Consider the following 22,809-nt stretch of genomic DNA (forward strand, 5'->3'; position numbering starts at 1 on the left):
TTGGGTTTTTTTTTAGTAACGTGGCAAAGAAGGCAGTCATTGCGTACACAACCCCCAAAACTCAACAAAAGCAATAAAAATTATATATTTACACCCCTCCCCTTGCTTTTCACATTATATTTGGAGCGGAAAATGTTTGGACCCACTTTCGGGAACAAAACAAAAAACAAAAAAAGGAGGAAAGTAGTTTGAGAGGGAACAAAGTGACATGGCTGCAAAACAAAAAAAAATTATCAGTTTTTTTATGGGGAACATTAATTTTGAAGATAAGCGGTTTCATATTTAAACATCTGATTCAGAAGTAAAATATGTGAGATTATTCTGGATATTTCATGAAGTTGGTGAAGAAAACAAACAAACACGCAGGACAGAGACAGAATCTGTAAGAAACACAGAAGTCAATAATTACTTTTCATATTAAGTTTTTATTTAATATGGTGTGCATTGCAATTTAAAGATATTTATTTTCCTTTCTTTTTATATAAAAAAAGAACAGACGGACATTTGATCAAGTATTTTATCGGCATGGATATAATATAAAACATTTTAAGGGGCAAAAGTAATTTTGAAGGAGAAAAAATAGAAAGCCATTCAAGACCTCAGTTGCATCCCAAATTGATGTTTGGCTATGACTATGGCTTTTTTCAATGTAGCATGTCAATGTAAAAACCAAAGCCTAGCCTTAGCCTTTTGGGGCAAAGCTATCCATTGGTATAATAAAGTATGCTGCAGCCTTCCTCCTAAGCTGGCATTTTACAACAAGATGAATAAACCCCAAAACATCGGAAACTAAAATGTAATAACATCATGCAAAGCTTGCTACGCCATACATGATACCTGTGCCTCAATAGGAACATCCTTATGAAAGACGCAGGGGGGAACATGGCCAGTTTACATCGAGGAATGTGGATTCATGAACAATAAATGTGCCTAAATACTTGTATCATCTCTTCCTATTTCATTCAGTAATCTTGTTTGAACCTGGGCCAGATTGTTTTCAAAGGGATACAAATTTACTCTACAATTCTAGGGCAGACTACTATCTCTTCTAAAATAGCATGGCGCAATAATTTGTTAATAACATTCTGCCTATCATTTTCATGTTTGTATCAGCATTCAATAAATGTATACAAACACCTAAATATTTATTAGTAAAGAAATATAAACACATTTTCTTTGTACTTATTCGTTAAATACAACTGGGCACGTAGATTAAGATCTCTGTACATAAGCATAAGCCAGGTATGAGCTATATTTCAAACTAAATGACCAAAAAAAATGGAATGAAACACAGACTAGTGACTACTGCAAATAAGACATTCGCAAATAAATTCTCTTAATCCAGGTAATATAAAATGGTCCAGTGTCACATGAAAATCCGACTCCTATGAAAATCGGATTCCTTTTCCTTATTATTGGTATAAATAATCCCTCGCATGTGACAGGTCACTCTGCCATACATGTATATGATCATAAAAATAGCATATTATCGTACTTACGCATGCGCAATACTACCAATGAGTCCATATTTCATGGAGTCGGATATTCACGCTACACGGGCATCTGTAGAGTCCTAATAGGATAAATACTCTCCATGTTTCATTATGACATGCATCCAAAAATTAAACCTCCAAAAATTCCCCCTTTCACCTGTTCATCAGCGCAATAAAATAACGATCCAAAACAAACCAAATAAACTAAGTACACATTGTAAGATTCTTGTCTGTACATACATGTAATAATTCAACTAGCAGTCATGTATTTGGAAAAAAACTGCTATTTAAAATTGGAAGCATTATCAAGTTAATCATTCAAACTTAGCAAACCGACAAGACAAAAGGCTTCATAAAGCTACAGACCAATCAGAAAGGCTGTACTTGCGTAGCTGTCCTAACCTGCAAAAGACAGGCACTGTGAGTGGATATTTCTGTTCCTCAGTATGGAAAGAAAGGTCAACATTCATTCTTTGCAAGACCAACCACAAGAGGGCAGCATTGCATGTTTGCAGGGCAGCTGCATAGACATCTTTAAAAAAAAACTAGACCAGCAACTTATACTTCTACGTTGTTTGTTTCTATTAGCACAATAAGGCTCATTCTGCTTGTAAATAATGCACGCGCGTCGTACGACTGTCTCCTTGCTATTTATTCTTCAGATATTCCTTTCGCGTGCATGTGCCTTCGATGAGACGCAGTACTTTGCTCACGGAAGTTGTAAGCAAATAGCCGGTTTAGGTCTATAAGATGTCTATGGGTACTGGTAGCTGAATGGTAGACATTTTGTGACCTTTCACGCAACCCTACAAGTGCACTCAAGTAATGCATGTCACGTTGTTATAAGGGTAGAAATGCTACCAGATTGGGCACATGCATTGTTTTGTGAAAATGACAACTTACAAGCCAACTGGGTTTAACATGCCAAAAAATGCCTAACAGGGATATTATATTTCTAGGCCCGTTCATGCTTCATGCGAATGCGATGCGAATTTGACGTCATGAAGCATTCGCTGACGGAGTTGAAATGTGTTCAACTTTTGCGAAATCGCAGCGCGAACAATCGCCCTGCCGTCAGAAATTCGCATTCGCGACCGCGTTTGCTGAACCGGCCTTATCTTGGCTATTTGATACAGCATGCATAGCCTTCACAAGATTTCTTCATAAACTACAATAAGAAAATTACAATATCAAACTATTCAATTTCACCGATTTTCTCTTAAACCATCTAACTCAGACCAATTCAATTGTATTCAATTCCAATACATTTTCTTTTGCTCATCTCATCTATTATAATTACTGTGATAAAATCTTACAATATCAAAATAAAATCAATTTTTTTCTTTAGGAAAAAAGTCCTTAGAAAAAAAGTTGGCCTTCTAATATACATGTACCGATACAAGAGTGCACATAACAAAAAAAAAACCTTTCCTCTCCTCTTCAAGTTTTAAGCTCAGCAATTCCACACCTTGTTTTCATATCATTGTTCATTGAGAAGGACCCAATTAAATAGCAAAATGCCCGAGTCCAGCTCAAAAGGTATACACTTAAAGCCACAAAGACAGGGGTCCTAGGACTAGAGAAAAACAGATTGTCAGTTGAGAGCAAATTGTACAAAATAAAAATAATGTGAAGCTGACGCTTTGGAAATAATTTGACCCCATCTTTTTTGAAAGATCAGATGTTTCGATATTGGGAACCTTGACAGACAAAACACGACTGCGTAGTAACTTGTCTTCAAGTCTTCCGTTATGGTATAAAATTGGCCAGAAACCACTCTTTCTTTTAGACAAAGCAATGGACTGTGTAAAGACTGCCGATATGCACAACTTGCACACTTTTTCACAAATTGTTGATGGCCACATGATGTAGTCCTATCATCACTATTCCTTCACATTTCCTTACAGTAATTGTACCAAAAGGAACCACACTGCTGCTCAAAAGAGATTCTGCACATGATGTTACCCCAAACCCTCACTAGTTAACATTACCGCCATGCAAGATTCATATCTTATTTAGGAACTACATAATGGATTCTCACTGGCTGGGGAAGTTTTCCTAACATGCGACAAACTTTGTACTTTTCCATTTGCTGGAGATGTGATGGGCTTAAAACAGGCCCGCACAAACACTCAACTGAGACCTGCTCGCTTCAAATCCTACATACATCCGTTAATAGTGTGAAATGACCTGGCTTGTTTAGGAGGCTTACGAACGTTGAAGGTATCCATTCACATCAATATCCAAATTGAGTAACAATGAAGTCCATCACATATCCCAACAAGTCCATCACAAGGCATCCAGCTTCAAGCCAACTCGCAAGCTACTCAAAGGAACTGGAACAAAAGTATTGCTACTTGTAACTGGACTTGTGATTTACTTGTGGCCGGACTTGTGCTGGACTTGTGATGGATGCAACCATGGCAACTACAACACTGCAAGGCATCATTTTTTTTCTGGTATGACAAAATCTAACACCCAAAAGTAAAACAAAAAAATGTTATTGAAAGTGCCGTGACATCTCTGGGAGATAGGAAAGGGAGGGGGGAGGGGTGGAGGGATGTTGGGGGTGGGGGGGGGCTACCTCTATTTAACACTAACGCCGAGCTTCTCAAGGCACTTGAGTCCTTTCTCCTGGTACTCTTCTCTCGAGATCCAGAACGTATCCTTGTCCTTCATGATGTCTGCTAGAACAGCGCCCCCGAGGAACACCATGTGCTTGCGGCGCGGGGGGTCCTCAATGCGGATCTTGAATTTCTGCGGCAGAGAAAGATAAGAGATTTGGTTTTTCATTATTGAATGTTTTTCAAGAATTCACAAAAAAATGGGACAAAGATTATTTCTATTAAAAACAAGCTTCCAAAATATGAGTGGATTTTGAGTGGTCACCCTGTCACACTGTCCAATGTTAATACAATTCTAGTACCAGCCTTGGTATATTTAGGCCTATTACTCAGCAAGTTTGCCTTCACAGTTTTCTACACTCGAGATAATATTTCTCAAATAAACTATAAGGGAAATTGAAAAGGAACATTATAATTGTTTAAAGTTGAACGCAGACATTGACTGGAAAGGGTATGAACCTGGAACCTCCGGATTGCCTTTCCGGTACTCTACCAACTAAGCTATCCAGCCCCATGTTGGCGGTTCCCCATGTTGTCAATGTTTTTGCTCAAGGGGCGCTAGTCAGAAGCCATAAACCTGTATGTATGCCATGTAGCCAGGGATCACACCCCAAGTCACAATGCTGGAAACATTAAAAATGCTGCAAATGTGGGAAATAGCAAACAGGAATCGCTCAGAGACAGCACAAAACAGTTTAAGATGACAATGCCACTCAGAACTTCTTAGAGGACAACTAATGCTAATCTCCAAGATGTAGTCAGAATATTGAGTTCATCCTTGTGGCTTATTAACAGAAATGGGCCCAATTTTCATGCTGCTCCTAAGCGATATTTTCAGATAAAATTTAGGATCCTTGTCACAGGAGTTGTCCCAACTTACACTGAGCTTGGACGTGTCGCCCTTCAGGATCCTCTCCAGGTACAGCTGCTTGATCTCTCTCTCCAGTCGCGAGGGTAGACCAGGGTACATAGTAGAACCCCCGGACAGCACGATGTGCTTGTAGAACTCAGGCCTGGTGTCGATGTCAGCGGCCTGGATGGTGTTGAAGAGGAGCTCGGCAATGCCCACACCTTCCACGTTGATGAGATGGGGTTGGAAGAGGGCCTCGGGGGCACCGAAACGCTCCCCGCCGACCTTGATCACTCGACCGTCTGGTAACTGTGGGATATGGGAAACAGTACAAGGCATAGTTTTAAAGGAAATGTATAACATCTGCTTTAGCTGTAATTTTCAGAAATGGATGGATTTGGGGGGTTGGTATTTTATAGCTAATATTGTTACACTGACTTGTTAGAAGTTTTGTGTTTGTAGATGCTGGAAACACCAAGAAAAACAATCATGTTCCTGTAGTCTGGTTCCTTGACACCACGTAAGATGAAACGGAGCAATTTATAGACGTCAGGGAATTGTAAGGTCAGGGAACCAGTCTAGCTGGCTTGTACCTGTTCTTAGGTGTGTAATTGATTGCAAACAAAATGCGGACTAACTAAATATGATAAATTGGTGGGAGTATTTGAGGAAAAAAAAGCTTTTTTTTCTTCAAAATATGATACAAAAATACCACTTTTCTTGAAAGTGACAGCACACCAGGTGCCATGATTTTGAATAATGCTTTAGACTGTCATTCACTTACAGTCCAGTAGGGTATTTCATGATAATTAGGTAGTTTTCTTTTTTTGATGCTTGCAATTGTATATTCCCTTTAAGGGCCAATGTAAAATGGATTTGTTTCAATGCAATTCTTGAATATCATCCTTGCTAAATTTCAATATATATTCAAACTTCTATCTCGGGTCTTTCTCAGGTCTCTTTTGGTTTTATATAATGTGAATTTCCATATGCATGAGCAAAACCCGGGTAAACCATGCTGCAAACCTGGGAAATGAAACATGAAAGATGACAATGCCACTCAGAACTTCTTAGAGGACAACTAATGCTGATCTCCACGACAGAGTCAGAATATCAGAGTTCATCCTTGTGGCTTATCAACAGAAATGGGCCCAAATTCATGCAGCTCCTAAGCAATATTTTCAGATAAAATTGAGGGGTTAACAATGTGACATTGTAGGATACAGAATCAGAAGAATCGAGAATTCCAACTCCATCAAAATGCCCCCCCCCCCCCATTTTTTTTTTGGCAGATAAGCCATCAATGCCATCAATGCTAAGTCCATCAATATCCACCAGCACCTGTGGTGGATTTCAATGGATTGGGTCCTGAAGCATGATGTGAAGCCGAGTCAGTGATGGATTTGGATGGACACGGTCCTATAGGGAGGTAGGGTTTAGCTCGATTCAACCATCTTGTAAAGGTCCTAGTTTCCTATTTTTACCGGCAGGACTAATTGACCCTTCCTCAATCCTCCAAAGTCCTCTGGGCGGTTTTGGAGGATTTAGGCTGAATGCAGCATACAATTTTGGAGGATTGTGGAGGATTGGGGGCACATGGGCATTCAGTACCGGTTGATTTTGAAGGATTGAGGCTGAATGGTGTTTGAAGAAGAGGAGGATTTCGGAGGATTGAGGCTGAATGCATTTCGGGAGGCGGTGCTGTTGTGGAGGATTTTGGAGGATTGAGGATGGATCCTAGCAAAAAGGGCCCAGGGGGTTTGGATTAATATGTTTGGCTGGATTTCAGTCAGGAATTAATTTTCTTGAACAACTTACCGTGTAGTTTTCCACCAGTACTGTTGTTTCATTTGCCAACTTCTGTTCTTGCTCAATATCATATCTGGAAAAAAAGTAAACAATTTCTTTGCAACACCTGTACAAGAGGCTTTGTTGTCATGAATCTTCCCAGCTGCAGAAAGGTGAAAACGAGCCACTCAGAACTTCTTAGAGGATAAAAAATAAATTATTCCTCATTAATTGTCGGATAATTTTAAGTCATCCCTGTGGCCCTTTCACAATTTCATTTCTAATGTCTAATGCCTAGACTGTTCAGCAATATTTCTATATGAATTTCCTCTCAGACACTCCTATTCTTTCATTTTCAATGACATTTGGTAGCCTGTAACTGCCGACGCTGAGTTGGCCAAATTCCACATGTCAGGGTTCGTGCACTGTAGGACAATAAAATTCCATGACTTTTTTATGACTTTTCCATGACCAAACTATGAAACCCATGACCCAATTCATCAAAATGCAGATCAAAAGTATGAAACTTGTTTCGTGAAAAGTGCTATTAACAGAAACAGAAAACCAACAAAACAAAGCAATAATGATTTTTCAAAATCAAAATGCTTGTATCTAATCAGCGAAATTTGTCGCATTTTGTCGGGTATAAAAGTCAGATATCCGATGCTAAATTGCCAATATACAAAGTTTTCAATTTAAAATAAATTGGTCCTCTAAAGATTCCACAACTTTTCCATGACTTTTCCAGCTTTTTCCCAGGCCGTGTGAATCCTGACATGTTCACGCTTTGCCGTGTGAATTGCTTCATTGGATTGCACATACAGGCAAGGAATTGAACAGCGGTTACAACTGGCCAATGTTACAACTGTGGCAAAACAGTATTGAATCCCTTGAAATCAAGCGTCACTACAAATGTGATTCGGGCAGACATGGTATAGTTGGATAAATTTGCCAACAGCAAGTAATCTTCTGCATTTGTCATGACCAAATTGTTTGTCAAATGTCAATTTGTTTTCTGATTAGACTAAAATTATAAACTGTCTTGTCTACAAAACAGCATATTTCAAAGGCAGATTTCTAATCCTCTTGTTTTTCAAGGGAGGAAGATGAAAAGTACACCGAGCTTGAAGGCAACCAAATAAAGGTGCAACTTGTAGGCTAAACGCCCCAAGTTTCTGTTGGGATTTATCACTGGTGACTCACCCTACGTAACAAAGGTTTTCCTTCATGATCCGGACCGTCTCAAAGTCTGCCGAGTGGTTGAAGGCATAGCCCCTGAGAAGCAACAGCTGCAATGAAGATGATCATTTAATATCACAAGGATAGCAAGGTAGTCATGGACTCGACCAAGACTTAAGTTGAGATAGAAGTTTCTCTTATCTTTGGAACGAAGGACTCACGAACAGCACCACATTTCTCAAGTTTGTATGTTTTTGTTCTGATGAAAAAAATCAATACATTTCTCAAGTTTGTATGTTTGTGTTCTGATGAAAAAAATCAACACATTTCTCAAGTTTGAATGATTGTGTTATGATGAAAAAAAATCAACACATTTCGCAAGTTGTATGTTTGTGTTCTGATGAAAAAAAATCAACACATATCTCAAGGCATTCATGAGGAGTAAAAAACGAGGAAATCAGTGGATCCGATAAAAGTTGCATGCCTGTTAGAAACATTAAAAATGCTGCAAAACTGGGAAATGAAACATGAAAGATGACAATGCCACTCAGAACTTCTTAGAGGACAACTAATGCTGATCTCCAAGATGTAGTCAGAATATCAGAGTTCATCCTTGTGGCTTATCAACCCAATTTCACACAGCTCCTAGGCAATATTTTCAGATACAATTGAGAGGCTAACAATGTGACATGGTAGGACAGAGACTGCAGTGTTACAGTTGCTACAGAATCAGAAGAATCGAGAATGTTAATGTTGCTGCCACAACTCCCTGCCCCTGAGAAGCAACAGCTGCAATGAAGATGAACATTTAATATCACAAGGATAGCAAGGTACTTATGGACTCGACCGAGACTTAAGTTGAGATCTTTGGAGCGAAGGACTCACAAACAGCAACACATTTTTCAAGTTTGTATGTTTGTGTTCTGATGAAAAAAATCAACACATTTCTCAAGTTGTATGTTTGTACTCTGATTAAAAAAATCAATACATTTCTCAAGTTGTATGTTTGTGTTCTGATGAAAAAAATCAACACATTTCTCAAGTTTGAATGTTTGTGTTGTGATGAAAAAAATCAACACATTTCTCAAGTTTGTATGTTTGTCTTCCGATGAAAAAAATCAACACATCATAAGTTTGTATGTTTGTACTCTGATGAAAACAAATCAACACATTTCTCAAGTTTGTATGTTTGTGTTGTGATGAAAAAAATCAACACATTTCTCAAGTTGTATGTTTGTGTTCTGATGGAAAAAATCAACACATTTCTCAAGTTTGTATGTTTGTGTTCTGATGAAAAAATCAACACATTTCTCAAGTTTGAATGCTTGTGCTCTGATAAAAAAAAAATTTGATTGACTTCTCCATGCTAAATTATGGAAGAAAAACTGTGTTCTATTTTGTCATCCAATAATGTGGTTTTCTTGACGAGCAGTGTGCCAAGATTTATGTCAGTAAAGCTCTAGAAATATGCACTGGGACAGTCCTAATTAAAATATGAAACTTTTTCATCTGCTACTTATTGTGGACCAATGCAATTAAAACAGATGCAATGCAATTAAAGCAGATCTGACCAAAGGGAAGTTAACAAGAAACACTGGTACATGGATGTTGTTTACAGACAAAATTTTAAGGTTTGCCTGTGAAGTCACTAACAAGAATACATGTAAGTCTGCTGTTGCACCAAGTGGCAAGAAATCGCTTTTGTGAGTTTGTGTGATTTTGAGAAAAAGACCGTGGTAACTTTACTTTTCAGAAAATACACTCCGCCCGACATCAGGATGATGACTGACAAGTCTGTTTACCTTGATGAGATATTTGGTGATGTCTCGGCCAGCTATGTCTAGACGTCTTGTTAGATGAGGCAAGGAGAAGCCCTCGTAGACTGGACAAACATGAGTCACTCCGTCACCAGAGTCTACCACTACGCCTGTCAATAAACCTGCATACAATAGACAACGCGGAAATGTTAAATGCCAATTGTGAGAACAATACTACGCAAACCTAGTAAAGCTGGTCCCCGATTGCACACATTTCTATTCATTTGAGTCGGAATAGCGAACGCGTTTGAAGAATAAAAGGTGGCGGTTAACGTAATGGAATTGAGAAATCCATGTTCGCTGTTCCCATAGAGAATGACTTATTGCCTACACACGTATCATGAAGCTACATGAAACAAGGAGTGTCAGACCAATGTACATTTGGTGTGGGTGGTCCATGACATACATGAATAGCCATGCCATGTTAAGCTGCTCCTGGACTTGTGTGACCCTCCCTCTTGCTGGCAATTTGGGCGATTCACGATGCAGTGCGCCACCAAGAGTTTGCCATGGAGAGTCAGTTTTTCAAGTTTACAGTCGACAAAACATGGCCCATTTGAATTAGTGTCTGTAAACAATCTGAGCTCATTTTTCATAGATTGGGGCATAGCATTCTGCCACCTTACAAAAAACACCATTATTGATAAAGAGAAAAGAAAAGGGTAAACAGATACTCGCATCATAAGCTTACGAAACTCCCGACTGGAAAAACAAACAATTTCAAATGTCCGGCGCTGCAAATTTGTCAACCATCTCCCACAATGCACTGGGAAAAATGAACTCTCCGTGGCAAACTCTTGGTGGCGCACTGCATTGTGAATTGCCCGAATTTCAACAAGGCCAGCCCAGCAGTCAAAATACATCAAATGGCTGTTTTTAACAGTTGAGTGCTCCCTGCCTTCATAAAGCAGGATTGACTGGCTGTGATTGTTATGAAACCTGATAAAGCTACATGTATGCTCTGACTGTAGGAGATTGATAAGCCAGCTGTGCCTACCAGTCACCTGCTTTTGTCTGTTGATGGACTTTGACTGTCACAGTGCCGACAAGAAATATGACCTGACTGTTGGTGACTAGCCTGTGTAAAAGGCATGGCAGGGGAACTGGATTGAATTTCTGACTGTGACTGATCAAACAAAAGGAGGGTTAATTTAAGTCACAAGTGACAGTCAGTGAGTGAGATAGGTAACCGGTCTAAATCAAAAGTGACAGTGAGTCAGTCAATCAGGGAGTCATTCAGTGAATCAGTCGGGTACAAAGAAGACACTAGCTGGCCCTCTGGGCATGACTGAACAGCCCATCAGCTGTCATTTCTTTGGGGGGGAGGGGGTCATTTTTTTGGGGGGGGGAGTTTACTGAACACCCTTACCTTGGGCATACAGCGTCAAGACAGCCTGAATTGCAACGTAAAGGCCAGCGAACTGGTAGTGCTCAAACATGACCTGAAAAACAATAGAGACACAATGAGTGAATATGCTGATTAGTGGGAAAAGCTACCATTTGTTTTCTGGAATTTCAAATGCTTCCATGTACTGGAAACCAATGGGAAATTATTTGTTCTTCAACTTTCATGACTTTGAATGAGCGCCGAGCCACACACACAGTACCACTGACTTGTGGGTTTTGTAGGATGTGAAAGCGTGAGGAATAGGCTTAGTTGAATCGTTCCAGTAATCCTCATTTTTTCAACATCACTTTTTAAGAAACCAAATACGGAAGGGGACATACATTAAAAATGTACATATCAGTCAACACAGTGAAAATTACTGTTTATCTTTACACACTGTACACACGGCTTATTTTAAATCAATTGATTCTGAAAGAGCCAGTATAATAATCTAGGGCATTATTTTCTTGTTATTGTGACACTAGAACCATATTTCTAAAAATTCAAAATCGTACTGTACCTCCACCATTTTTTCCCTGTTTTTGTTGGGGTTCATGGGCGGTTCCGTCAAGAGAATCTTGGAGTCCCGCGGATTGATGTTCATCCGGCCCTCGCCGAATGTGTAGTCCCAGATGTGTTTCATCTCGTCCCAGTTGCGCACGATGCCGTTCTCCATGGGGTACGTGACCTCCAGCATGGAACGCAATTGGCTGGCCTCCTCGCCTACCATCAAATCCTATTGGTTGATCGGGATTACAAAGAGAAAACTAACGTTTCAGTAGTTGTGGGCAGTGAACCTGTGAACTTGGTTCCCAGTTATTTTTTACTCCTATGCAGATTATACTTCTGAAATATGCAGATTATACTTCTGAAATATATGGTTCCCACCAAACAAAGTATAACCCCCCCCCCCCCAAAAAAAAAATATCCACCAGACAGCTCAGCTGGAATGTCAAGCTTAAAAACCTAAAAAAAAAATTAATGGAGCAGCAGGCGTTTCACAAAAACATATTTAAGAAGTATAATCTGCATAGGACTACAAAATAACTCACATGTGAGTAAGGATGCAAGTACCAAAAATTACTTGAAGGGGGCCTAAAAGTTGTTAAAATTACAAGAGTCCATCTGTCCAGCCCCGTTTTGGTTTTTACTGTATTTATTGTAAATTGGGTAAATCTTGTCGCAAGCACCGAGTTTGGATTCTCTTCCTAGCAAACTGTGATTTTTTTCTCCCATTGCAATGAATATCCTTGTTTATCAAAAAAAGGTTATTAATATGTTAGGAAGGACAACAATTGTGTTATTTTGTAAAATCAAGGCAAATATCTGTTATCAAAACTAACAGATACATGTATAAACAACACACTGTAATTATAAACAATTCACAAGGAAACGGGTTTGGTTTTACTCCACAGAAACAAAATTACCAGGAAGTGCATGTGCATACTTATGTAATGTTGAAAAATATGAGTGTTAAAGGCATCTAGGATCATTTGCTGTTCATGTATTTTGTTCGTTTTCAATAACACCACCACACAAATCCAAAGAAAACTATTAGAAACGTACTCTTTGGATTTTTCAGCTCAGTGGCTATTACACTTTTACAGAAAATAGTGAGAAACCATGCACAACTATTTGATCATGAATAACACAGTTTCGTCTATTGCACTCTTAATTTTCAAAAATCACTTAATAAGCCATATGCGAGTAACCTATACCCTTTGGGATTTACATTTGAAAAACATCTGGTACACTGACTTGCTCAGAATGCTTGGCACATTTGAACTTTGAATTCTCCAGACCAAAGACACTGTTGATTATCACATGATTCGGGGCAAGCTCTTGCATAGTTACGTAAGAGACGTTCAGCACCAATACATTGTTCACAATGGGAGAGGATGGCACAAAGACACCAGACCATACCGGAGCTGGCGGTTGCTAGCATAAGGCTTGCCCCGAATCACGTGATATAGTAACAGTCTCTTTGGTCGGGAGAATGCAAAGTTAAAACGTGCAAAGCATTGGATTAAGTCAGCGTTCCAGATTTTATTCAAATGTAACTCGCAAATGGCTTATTGACAATGATTGATGATTGTTGGAAATCTCCGACATTTCTTGACATCTTCTAACTGACAGCACACAAAACAGAATACTTTCACGGAGATCTTTAATCCAAGCAGGCGTTTCAATAATAATTCAGTAGATTACTTTTGGGATAAATGCAAATGATCCTATATGCCTTTAATTCTGAAATGCTGTTCTTGTCAGAGCCTTGATTTAGAAAGACATGAGGACAGTAACTGTTGTGAGTGATGTTGAACATTGCTGTTCCTTTTCTTAAATCGTCAAGTTGAGATGTCAAAATGGTCGGATGAGGGATGAGAATTGGGGAGGGGGAGGGGGAGGGATGCCTGCGAATACTGAACAACTAACAACAAAGATGAGATTTAAACACTGAATGCGTACAATGTTTGAGGATTATGTTGGTCTTCTCTTATGTTCACATTACACAGCAAAAAAAGTGGACTGAAAGGAATATTAATAAATGAAACTCAGTAGGTGCAGACAAGTTTGTGTTAGAAGTGCTCAGGCAGAACTGTGTCTTTGCACGTGCAATGTTGATGAAAACTGTGGAAAAAGTGAAAAAGCGTCCAACTACAGTAAACTTCAGCTAAACCGACATCGTACATTTTTTGTACAACTCGTCAAATCGCTCAAGTCGGCCGTCTGACTAAAGTCCCGATTGTCCGTAATGCATTTCCATTGAATTTTTTATTTCTAAGTTGGCTTTTATAAGTCGCCATTTCGCTCAAGTCGTCGTGTTACTCTCGGTCCCCTTTCCATAAAAAGCATTACAAAATCCTTTGTGTAAGTCGGCATTCAACAAATCACGCATTGGCATCGACTTCCTGTACTGCGGTTGGCAAAGGGTCGAGTGAAAAGTGGTTTCGCACGGCCCGTGATCGCTGCATACATCGGTGTCGAAAAAGGGTGTCCTACTGCATACATCATATGCATCGTGAGCATATCAATACCAGTACCCCCTCTAGGCTGTACGCATGCGCTCTGTCCATTTTGGGGGTCGTCACAAATTCTCAGGTCCCGAGAGTGCTGGTTTAGCCGGAGTTTACTGTAGTGTCAAAGTGAGACAAAATATAGGCTAGGGCTCGGGAAAGGTTGCAGTGATGAGCAACTTTTAACCACAAGAGAATTGGTTTTTTTTTTCTTCTCAAGTCTATTGAAATCGAAACCAACAGTTTCATGTCGAACAGTGGATGCTATCATCTCTTATATGCTGTATTGTACTATGACACTGAATGATTATTATCACAAGAATAATAAGAATTTCAAAAAACTGTGCATGAAATTCAGGTCGGTGAATGGGATGAAGTGGGGGGGGGGTGGACAACAACAGGAAAAACTGGCACGAAACATGAATGCAGGTAGCACCAATGCAATCAGGAAGTCAGATGCTGGAATTCCAATAACTTGCGGACGGATGGCAACAGTACATGTTACTATTGAGTAATTGTCGTGCTTCAAGTACCCATAATGGGCCACCTACATGTACATGAGCAGAATTCAGTCTTCCTCAGTATGATAATTTATTGCTATTATTTTTCCACACAGTTATACTATCATGACTGTGTACTTATTCAAAGACCCCAAAATACACTTTATTGTGAGATTTCTGCAATGATTTTGGAAATGGGTGACAAAAATTTGTCTGGACAAGTCTGCTTTACAGCAATTCACTTGCAACACAAAAATGTTCACATTCACGACTGTGAGTGACACAGATCAGGCAAAACTACATGTACATACGTGTACAACTACACCAATGTGGCATTGGAAGTGAATCAGTAGTCGATAATAAAACAAAAGATGCTTGCTACCTGCATTCATGACTCGCTTTGTATGGGAACATTCACAGCAGAATAACGCTACAACTCACTTAAAGTCACAACAACACAATGAGATTACACCAAGAAAAGGGCAAAACAAAAAGTAATAAGTGGCAATAACTCCTACCTGAAGCTGCAGTTAGATGTGAACAACAGAGAGGAAAAGAATAATTGCAAGAGAAGGGATTAGTTGGCACGTTTGCATATAATAAGTTTGCATGATAACCTGTCAAGGAAGAGGGGTGTTGGCAGTGTGCACAAATTGCTCATGAAAAAGATCAATTACACATTTTTTAGATACTTTGAAAATTCTAAGATGCACTACATTTACATTATAGCGGTCGACATCAATTGGGGCTTAGAAATTCCAGTTCATTTGGGGTAGTTAGTAACATCCTTCTCATCTCCTTTTAAAAAGCCACCAGTTGAAGAGACCTACAGCGAGATTCTGCTTATTACGACAAATAACCGAAAATGTTTTTTTTTTTTTTTTAAATGCAACTTTCTGTTTATAGAAATGCTGAGCAAGTGTGTCTACTTTATAAAAATGTAAAAAAAAAATTAATAAATAAAAATTGAACGTGGCTGTGCATTCCACCAGTGGTTGGTTTTGTCCTGGCAGCATACATGTATACAATACCTTTATTTCTATGTCTCCCACTTTGGCCGTGGATCTGATGATGGGCCTTCCAATGAGAGATGGAAAGATATGGGCGGGGAAGTTGGACCCTGCATATCCACACTTCACAAACTGTTGGAAGGAAAGAGGATATATAATCAAAATTGAGTATATTAAGTAATATTCATATTTGTACCTCATCCCTTGCCACCTGGGCATTATTTCAAGGGATCAACCATCAGCCAAAATAAAGCATATCCTTGGTCAAGATAAAATGAGGGTGCTGACTTTGTGTAAGGCAAATTTTACTGCATTTGGGGTACAAAATGTGCTTTCCAAACTGCTAAACGGGCACTGTCCACATGACGGCACTGATTTGCCATTCAAACAAATCAGGAACTACATGTAACAGTCGTCGCATTGCAACTCGCACGGCCAGAGCGAGAAGATCGATATGCATAACACGACGTCACAGCTTGCTTCTCGCTTCTTACATTAATAAAATGGCTGCCATCAACAGACGTTGTACGAGTGCAATAAATAGGAGGTAAGATTACCTAATCAACCCGGAGCCCAAAAAGAGACATCCTCATGATCATAGAATACAACTGTATGTAAAGTTATTATAGCATATTCCGTGCGCACTAGACCCATGAACGTGGCTATATACATGGCCACGCTCCAGAGTTGTATAGAAACACTCGACGCATGAGATTGCATGGGTACCCGGACGGCTCCAACCATTTCACGCGTGCATGACGCGGAGTACCAGCGTACCGTGCGTGACCTCAGAAAATCAAACGTTGTGCTTGCACGTTTGTTTGTTGTTGTGTCAAGGTCATTTTTTCCTCTCAAATTTCTTGGCAATGCAAGATCCTACACTCGCGTGAATTTACAGAAAGCTTTGTATCTAAGTCATGTTAGTACATATAATACTGGCAAAATGACGTGCCGCCGGACAATTTCGAGTGAATTTACAGCGTTGTTAGAACGTTGTTATTGATACCACATTTACCGGTCTACGTGCACACAAACATTTGACAAACATGACAAAGGTTGACCATTTCCTCAAACCGTGGGAAGCCGGCCGTGTGGCATTGGTACAGCGAAGCTATTCGCCAGACTAGTGGGGCCAGTATTTTCAACATTTTTGCAATGACTGACGGCTTCACTGACATGACTGAGAATGAATGAGATTATGATTAAAAAAAGGGGAAAGATTCCCATATCTGGCCATCACTAATTTTTCTCTTCAGTGACCTATCAGCCATCAGAAAGTATGTCATAAAAAGTCAAATTTAGCAGGGAAAATATAGAAGTATTTACTGCGAAAACACTCTGAAATTTTCAGACCAGTCTCATACGGTTTGTGCACAAGGTGACAAGTGATGGCCAGATATGGGAATCTTTCCAAAAAAAGTGCCATCAGGATGCAAAATTCTTCTTTCCAAAAGATGTAGGCCTATCTCAGTGAGGAGATCATCGAATGTCAGACAACTCGACCGTTGAGACAACTCGACCGTTGAGACAGGTCGACCGTTGAGACAACTCGACTCGGGACAACTCGACCGTTGAGACTGCTCGACTTAATGGAAATGAATACATGTGGATCAGGAAGAGTTGCACAAATCTGTGGTAAGACCGATCACAGGCGCGGTGCGGGCATACTCAATGTACAGAGGGCGCTCCGATCCGGTGGCCGTCGCGTCGGGCCGGTGCGCCCCGGCCCGCCCGGCCGCGAGGACCGGGCCCGGCACGCGGGCACGTCGACCGGCGCGGCAAGTGCCGGGCGCACAGGCCCGGCACAAACGATGTCACCGTGCACGGTACGGACAAGTTGGACCGGCAAATGGGCGCACAGGCCCGGCAAAAACGATGCCACCGTGCACGGTACGGCCACGTTGACCGGGGATGCGCGCACGTGGCCCGGAAAAAAACGAACGGTGTGCACGGACAATCACGCTGCGCTATATCGGCTTTGTCATATGCAACAGAAAAAACGGTTGACTTGTCTTTCCATTTATCGCACATCCAGTCGAGTTGTCTCAACGGTTGAGTTGTCTCAACGGTCGACTTGTCCCGAGTCGAGTTGTCTCAACGGTCGACTTGTCTGACCCCCAGATCATCATGAGCATCATAATCATAAACTAGCTGAAAAGACTGTTGCATCCTGTCACAACTTTTTTCATCATATATTATTAAATTATCTCAATTAAAGGTCAGTCATTGCAAAAAATGTTGAATAGGCCTAGGCCTATGGCCTAGAAGTAAGGATTACCGAATTAGGGACTGAGAAAGAACTCCAATTTTGTTTAAAAAAATACTTTGAAAATGCACTCAAGACTTTGCACACAATTAACCACAGAGGTGGCGTCAGGATACTATATTCTTTCCAACTAGCTTTATTATGAAATGGATGATGAGAACATGGTTATTGTGTTCAAGTTTTAAGAAAAAAATGCATTTATCTTAAAATGTATTTTTACTTCCTGTTTCATTTTCCTTGGCACATTCATCCCTTTTTCAACTCTAAAATTGTCAAATTCAGAAAACTTAAAAAGCCAAATATATGAAAAGTATAGAAGAATACTTACTCCTGTACCGTTATCACAAACTATCACTTTTCTTCCCTGGCTGTCCATGATGGATGACTTTGATTGTGGATTTGCAGCAAAATCCAACCAAGTCGGGCTCAAAAAGCCTCCGCCTATCCTCCCCTTCCGGCTTTCAGTCAACCTCTTACCCGAAGGGATTTCGCAGTGGTCGAAATTGGGTTCACTTCGCTGTTGCTATCGATATGAAAACGAGGTTGAATTTTTAGCTAGGTACCCAGACTTCTTTGAACATTCAAGAAATATACATCGCAGCAGTTCTCAGTCTTTTTGCAGAGCTAGCTGTCGACAAATCCAAAACGCCAAATTTACCAGGCTGATCTTGGCACGAAAATCGGGCCGGATTTTCGGCTAGGCACTATTTTTACGGTGGCGCGCCGCCGCGAAGATTGCCACTACGGTGGCCCTAAACAGTCATTGCAAATATACCTTAGGAGAAAACGAATTATAAAGGAAGTTCAACTTCTTATCACGGTGGATTACCTTAAATAACTGAAACTGTTGTTTATTCGACTCTAAAGTAAATTGTAATGAAGACTGTGGCAATATATTTTCAGAATCGGGAATGTTAATGTTATAAATGTTAACGTTACTGAATTAAGGTTCTGCCTTATAGCCGATGAGAGGGCGCTATATCCGCCAGACTACTCCTTGTAATGAGTAGTGTTGCGTTGCGGAAAGGACCGGGTCCCAGGCATGAGAATCCTGTTTAAACAGGAACCGGCCGCGATTTTCTTTTCCCAAACTACATGGTTGTTTAGCGCCCTCTACGATACTTTTTTGACACGTACGTACGCAGGTATTATAATAAATGTAAAATGATTTTGTACCCTCCTAAATGCCAGAAATGTCCCGTTCCAATTGCATACACGGGTTAAGGGACATCCAAAGTGTATTCTATTCGCGCCCCGAATAAATCGGTATTGAAACAGAGTCAGCCCAATTAAATTAATCCAACGATTGATAATTAACGTACAAAACAGCCGTTTTCCAAAGAAAATACGGATATCCCATTTTGAAATGATTTTGTACCATCCTAAATGTCCGAAATGTCCCGTTCCAATGGCATACACGGGTTAAAGGACATCCAAAGTGTATTCTATTTGCGCCCCGAATAAATTGGTATTGAAACAGAGTCAGCCCCATTAAATTAATTCGACGATTGATAACTAACGTACAAAACAGCCGTTTTCCAAAGAAAATACGGGTATCCTATTTTGAAATGATTTTGTACCTTCCTAAATGTCTGAAATGTCCCGTTCCAATGGCATACACGGGTTAAGGGACATCCCAAGTGTATTCTATTTGCGCCCCGAATAAATCGGTATTGAAACAGTGTCAGCCCAATTAAATTAATCCGACGATTGATAATTAACGTACAAAACAGCCGTTTTCCAAAGAAAATACGGATATCCTATTTTCAAATGATTTTGTACCTTCCTAAATGTCTGAAATGTCCCGTTCCAATGGTATACACGGGTTGAGTGACTCTCAAAGTGTATTCTATTCGCGCCCCGAATAAATCGGTATTGAAACAGAGTAAGCCCAATTAAATTAATCCGACAGTTGATAATTACGATACAAAAGACCGGTTTTCCAAATAACATACGGATATCCCATTTTGAAATGATTTTGTTTCATTCTAATTCCTAAATGTCCGAAATTTCCCGTTCCAATTACATACACGGGTTAAGGACATCCAAAGTGTATTCTATTCGCGCCCCGAATAAATCGGCATTGAAACAGTGTCAGCCCAATTAAATTGATCCGACGATTGATAATTACGATACAAAACAACGGTTTTCCAAAGAAAATACGGGTATCCCATTTTGAAATGTTTTTGTACCATCCTACATGTCCGAAATGTCCCGTTCCAATTGCATACACGGGTTAAGGGACATCCAAAGTGTATTCCATTTGCGCCCCGAATAAATTGGTATTGAAACAGAGTCAGCCCAATTAAATTAATTCAACGATTGATAATTACGAAACAAAACAGCAGTTTTCCAAAGAAAATACGGATATCCCATTTTGAAATGATTCTGTACCATCCTAAATGTCCGAAATATCCCGTTCCAATTGCATACGGGGGTTAAGGGACATCCAATGTGTATTGTATTCGCGCCCCGAATAAATCGGCATTGAAACAGTGTCAGCCTAATTAAATTCATCCGACGATTGATAATTACGAAACAAAACAGCCGTTTTCCAAAGAAAATACGGATATCCCATTTAGACATGATTTTGTACTATCCTAAATGTCCGAAATGTCCCGTTCCAATTGCATACAAGGGTTAAGGGACATTCAAAGTGTATTCTGTTCGCGCCCCGAATAAATCGGCATTGAAACAGTGTCAGCCCAATTAAATTGATCCGACGATTGATAATTACGATACTAAACAACGGTTTTCCAATGAAAATACGGATATCCCATTTGAAATGATTTTGTACCATCCTAAATGTCCGAAATGTCCCGTTCCAATTACATACACGGGTTAAGGGACATCCAAAGTGTATTGTAATCGTGCCCCGAATAAATCCGAACTGAAACAGTGTCAGCCCAATTAATTTCATACTGAGGCTAAAATTGAGGCAACACAAACATTTTTCATCCGAAATACGGATTTCCGGCTTTGGAATGAATTTGTTCCATCGTTAATGACAGAAATTTCATTTTTTTAACAATCCTTCAAAGAGATGATCAACAAAGATTTTATAAGCGCACCGAGAAAATCTGTTCGTTAAAAAGCACAGCCCAATTAATTTAATAATAAGACGGAGATCATGCTTTTTGCCAGCTATTGACATTGATTGAAACGGAAAGCCGTATTTTCAAACGATATTGTTCCATCGTTAATTACAAAAGTATTCAGATCTGAATGGATAGGAGGGTGAAATGACTTTCAAAGTTTATTTTATAAGCGCCCCGAATAAATTGGTATTGAAACAGTTTCAGCCCAATTAATTTCATACTGAGGCTAAAATTCAGGCAAAACAAACATTTTTCATCAGAAATAGGAATTTCCGGCTTAGGATTTATTGGAATGAATTTGTTCCATCGTTAAAGGGAATGTACATCATTGGCTTTTGCTGTAATTTTCAGAAATGAACTATTGGAGGGGTTAGTATAACAGATCAAATATTATTACACTGACATGTTTGAAGTTTTTGTGTTCGAAAATACTGGAAAAACCAAGAAAAACAAAAATGTTCAAGCAGTCTGGTTCCTTGACTCCACTAAAGATGAAATGGATCAATTTATAGATGCCGGAAAATTGTAAGGTAATGGAACCAGTCTAACCAGGGTCTAACTGGCCTGCACCCGTTCATGATCATGTAACCAATAGCAAACAAAATTTGGACTGAAAAAAAAATTCGTAAATTTGGAGCAGTAGTTGAAAATAGTTAGGTTTTTCCAACGGTGGTCGGCGCTTGCACGCATTGCTGTATATAGACAGACTACACATAGAGGTACTACTGGAATTGATGCGCTAAATCTTAATTTTCTCCGCAACTGCTGGGTTTCAGGACCTGTCCTTTCGCCAGCTTGTGGGCCTCATCACAAGCTTCCGAACAAGGTATAGTTTGTGCAGAACTTCCCAGGTTAAGGTACCTTTAGACCGCGATATACGAAGTTCGTGTCGCGGGCGCTTGAAGGCATTGCTGTATAGACGGACTGCACATAGGGGTACTACTGGCATTGATGCGCTAAATCTTGAATTTTCTCCGTAACTGCTGGGTTTCAGGACCTGTCCTTTTGCCAGCTTGTGGGCCTCATTACAAGCTTCCGAACAAGGTAGAGTTTGTGCAGAACTGCCCAGGTTAAGGTACCTTTAGACCGCGATATACGAAGTTCGTGTCGCGGGAGCTTGCAGCCATTGCTGTATAGACTGACTGCACATAGGGGTACTACTGGCATTGATGCGCTAAATCTTGAATTTTCTCCGCAACTGCTGGGTTTCAGGATCTGTTCTTTTTCCCAGCTGGTGGGCCTCATCACAAGCTTCCGAACAAGAATAGTTTTTGCAGAACTGCCCAGGTTAAGGTACCTTTAGACCGCGATATACGAAGTTCGTGTCTCAGGCGCTTGCAGACATTGCTGTTAAGACAGACTGCACATAGGGGTACTACTGGCATTGAGGCGCTAAATCTTGAATTTCTCCGCAACTGCTGGGTATCAGGACCTGTCCTTTTGCCAGCTTGTGGGCCTCATCGCAAGCTTCCGAACAAGGTATAGTTTGTGCAGAACTGCCCAGGTTAAGGTACCTTTAGACCGCGATATACGAAGTTCGTGTCGCGGGCGCTTGCAGGCATTGCTGTATAGACTGACTGCACATAGGGGAACCACTGGCATTGATGCGCTAAATCTTAAATTCTCTCCGCAACTGCTGGGTATCAGGACCTGTCCTTTTGCCAGCTTGTGGGCCTCATCGCAAGCTTCCGAACAAGGTATAGTTTGTGCAGAATTTCCCAGGTTAAGGTACCTTTAGACCGCGATATACGAAGTCCGTGTCGCGGGCGCTTGAAGGCATTGC

At 40.2% G+C, this 22,809-nt stretch overlaps 1 protein-coding gene and 3 non-coding genes across 5 annotated transcripts; all 4 read right to left on the minus strand.

The window, feature by feature from the left end:
- Window positions 1-405: 405 nt before the first annotated feature.
- Window positions 406-18,420, minus strand: LOC119719433 (actin-related protein 2-B). Of its 2 annotated transcripts, XM_038188893.1 has the most exons (10): window positions 18,257-18,420; window positions 15,684-15,794; window positions 15,171-15,176; window positions 11,659-11,874; window positions 11,121-11,193; window positions 9,737-9,873; window positions 7,959-8,044; window positions 6,786-6,849; window positions 4,998-5,276; window positions 406-4,250 (listed from the first exon to the last, which is right to left on the minus strand). In XM_038188893.1, the coding sequence occupies exons 1-10, from the start codon at window positions 18,302-18,304 to the stop codon at window positions 4,080-4,082; spliced, it is 1,191 nt and encodes a 396-aa protein (XP_038044821.1). In that variant the 5' UTR covers window positions 18,305-18,420; the 3' UTR covers window positions 406-4,079. The 2 variants fall into 2 exon arrangements, with proteins under 2 accessions (XP_038044821.1, XP_038044825.1); XM_038188897.1 differs by lacking the exon at window positions 15,171-15,176.
- LOC119721687 lies at window positions 6,024-6,097 on the minus strand. The gene has a single exon (XR_005270279.1). It is a non-coding gene; the product is annotated as a small nucleolar RNA SNORD61 (small nucleolar RNA).
- On the minus strand, window positions 6,940-7,014 carry LOC119721685. Its single transcript, XR_005270277.1, has one exon. It is a non-coding gene; the product is annotated as a small nucleolar RNA SNORD61 (small nucleolar RNA).
- LOC119721688 lies at window positions 8,478-8,551 on the minus strand. The gene has a single exon (XR_005270280.1). It is a non-coding gene; the product is annotated as a small nucleolar RNA SNORD61 (small nucleolar RNA).
- Window positions 18,421-22,809: the final 4,389 nt, after the last annotated feature.

Source organism: Patiria miniata, unplaced genomic scaffold (assembly GCF_015706575.1).
Source record: "Patiria miniata isolate m_02_andy unplaced genomic scaffold, ASM1570657v1 HiC_scaffold_13, whole genome shotgun sequence".
NCBI lineage: Eukaryota > Metazoa > Echinodermata > Asteroidea > Valvatida > Asterinidae > Patiria > Patiria miniata.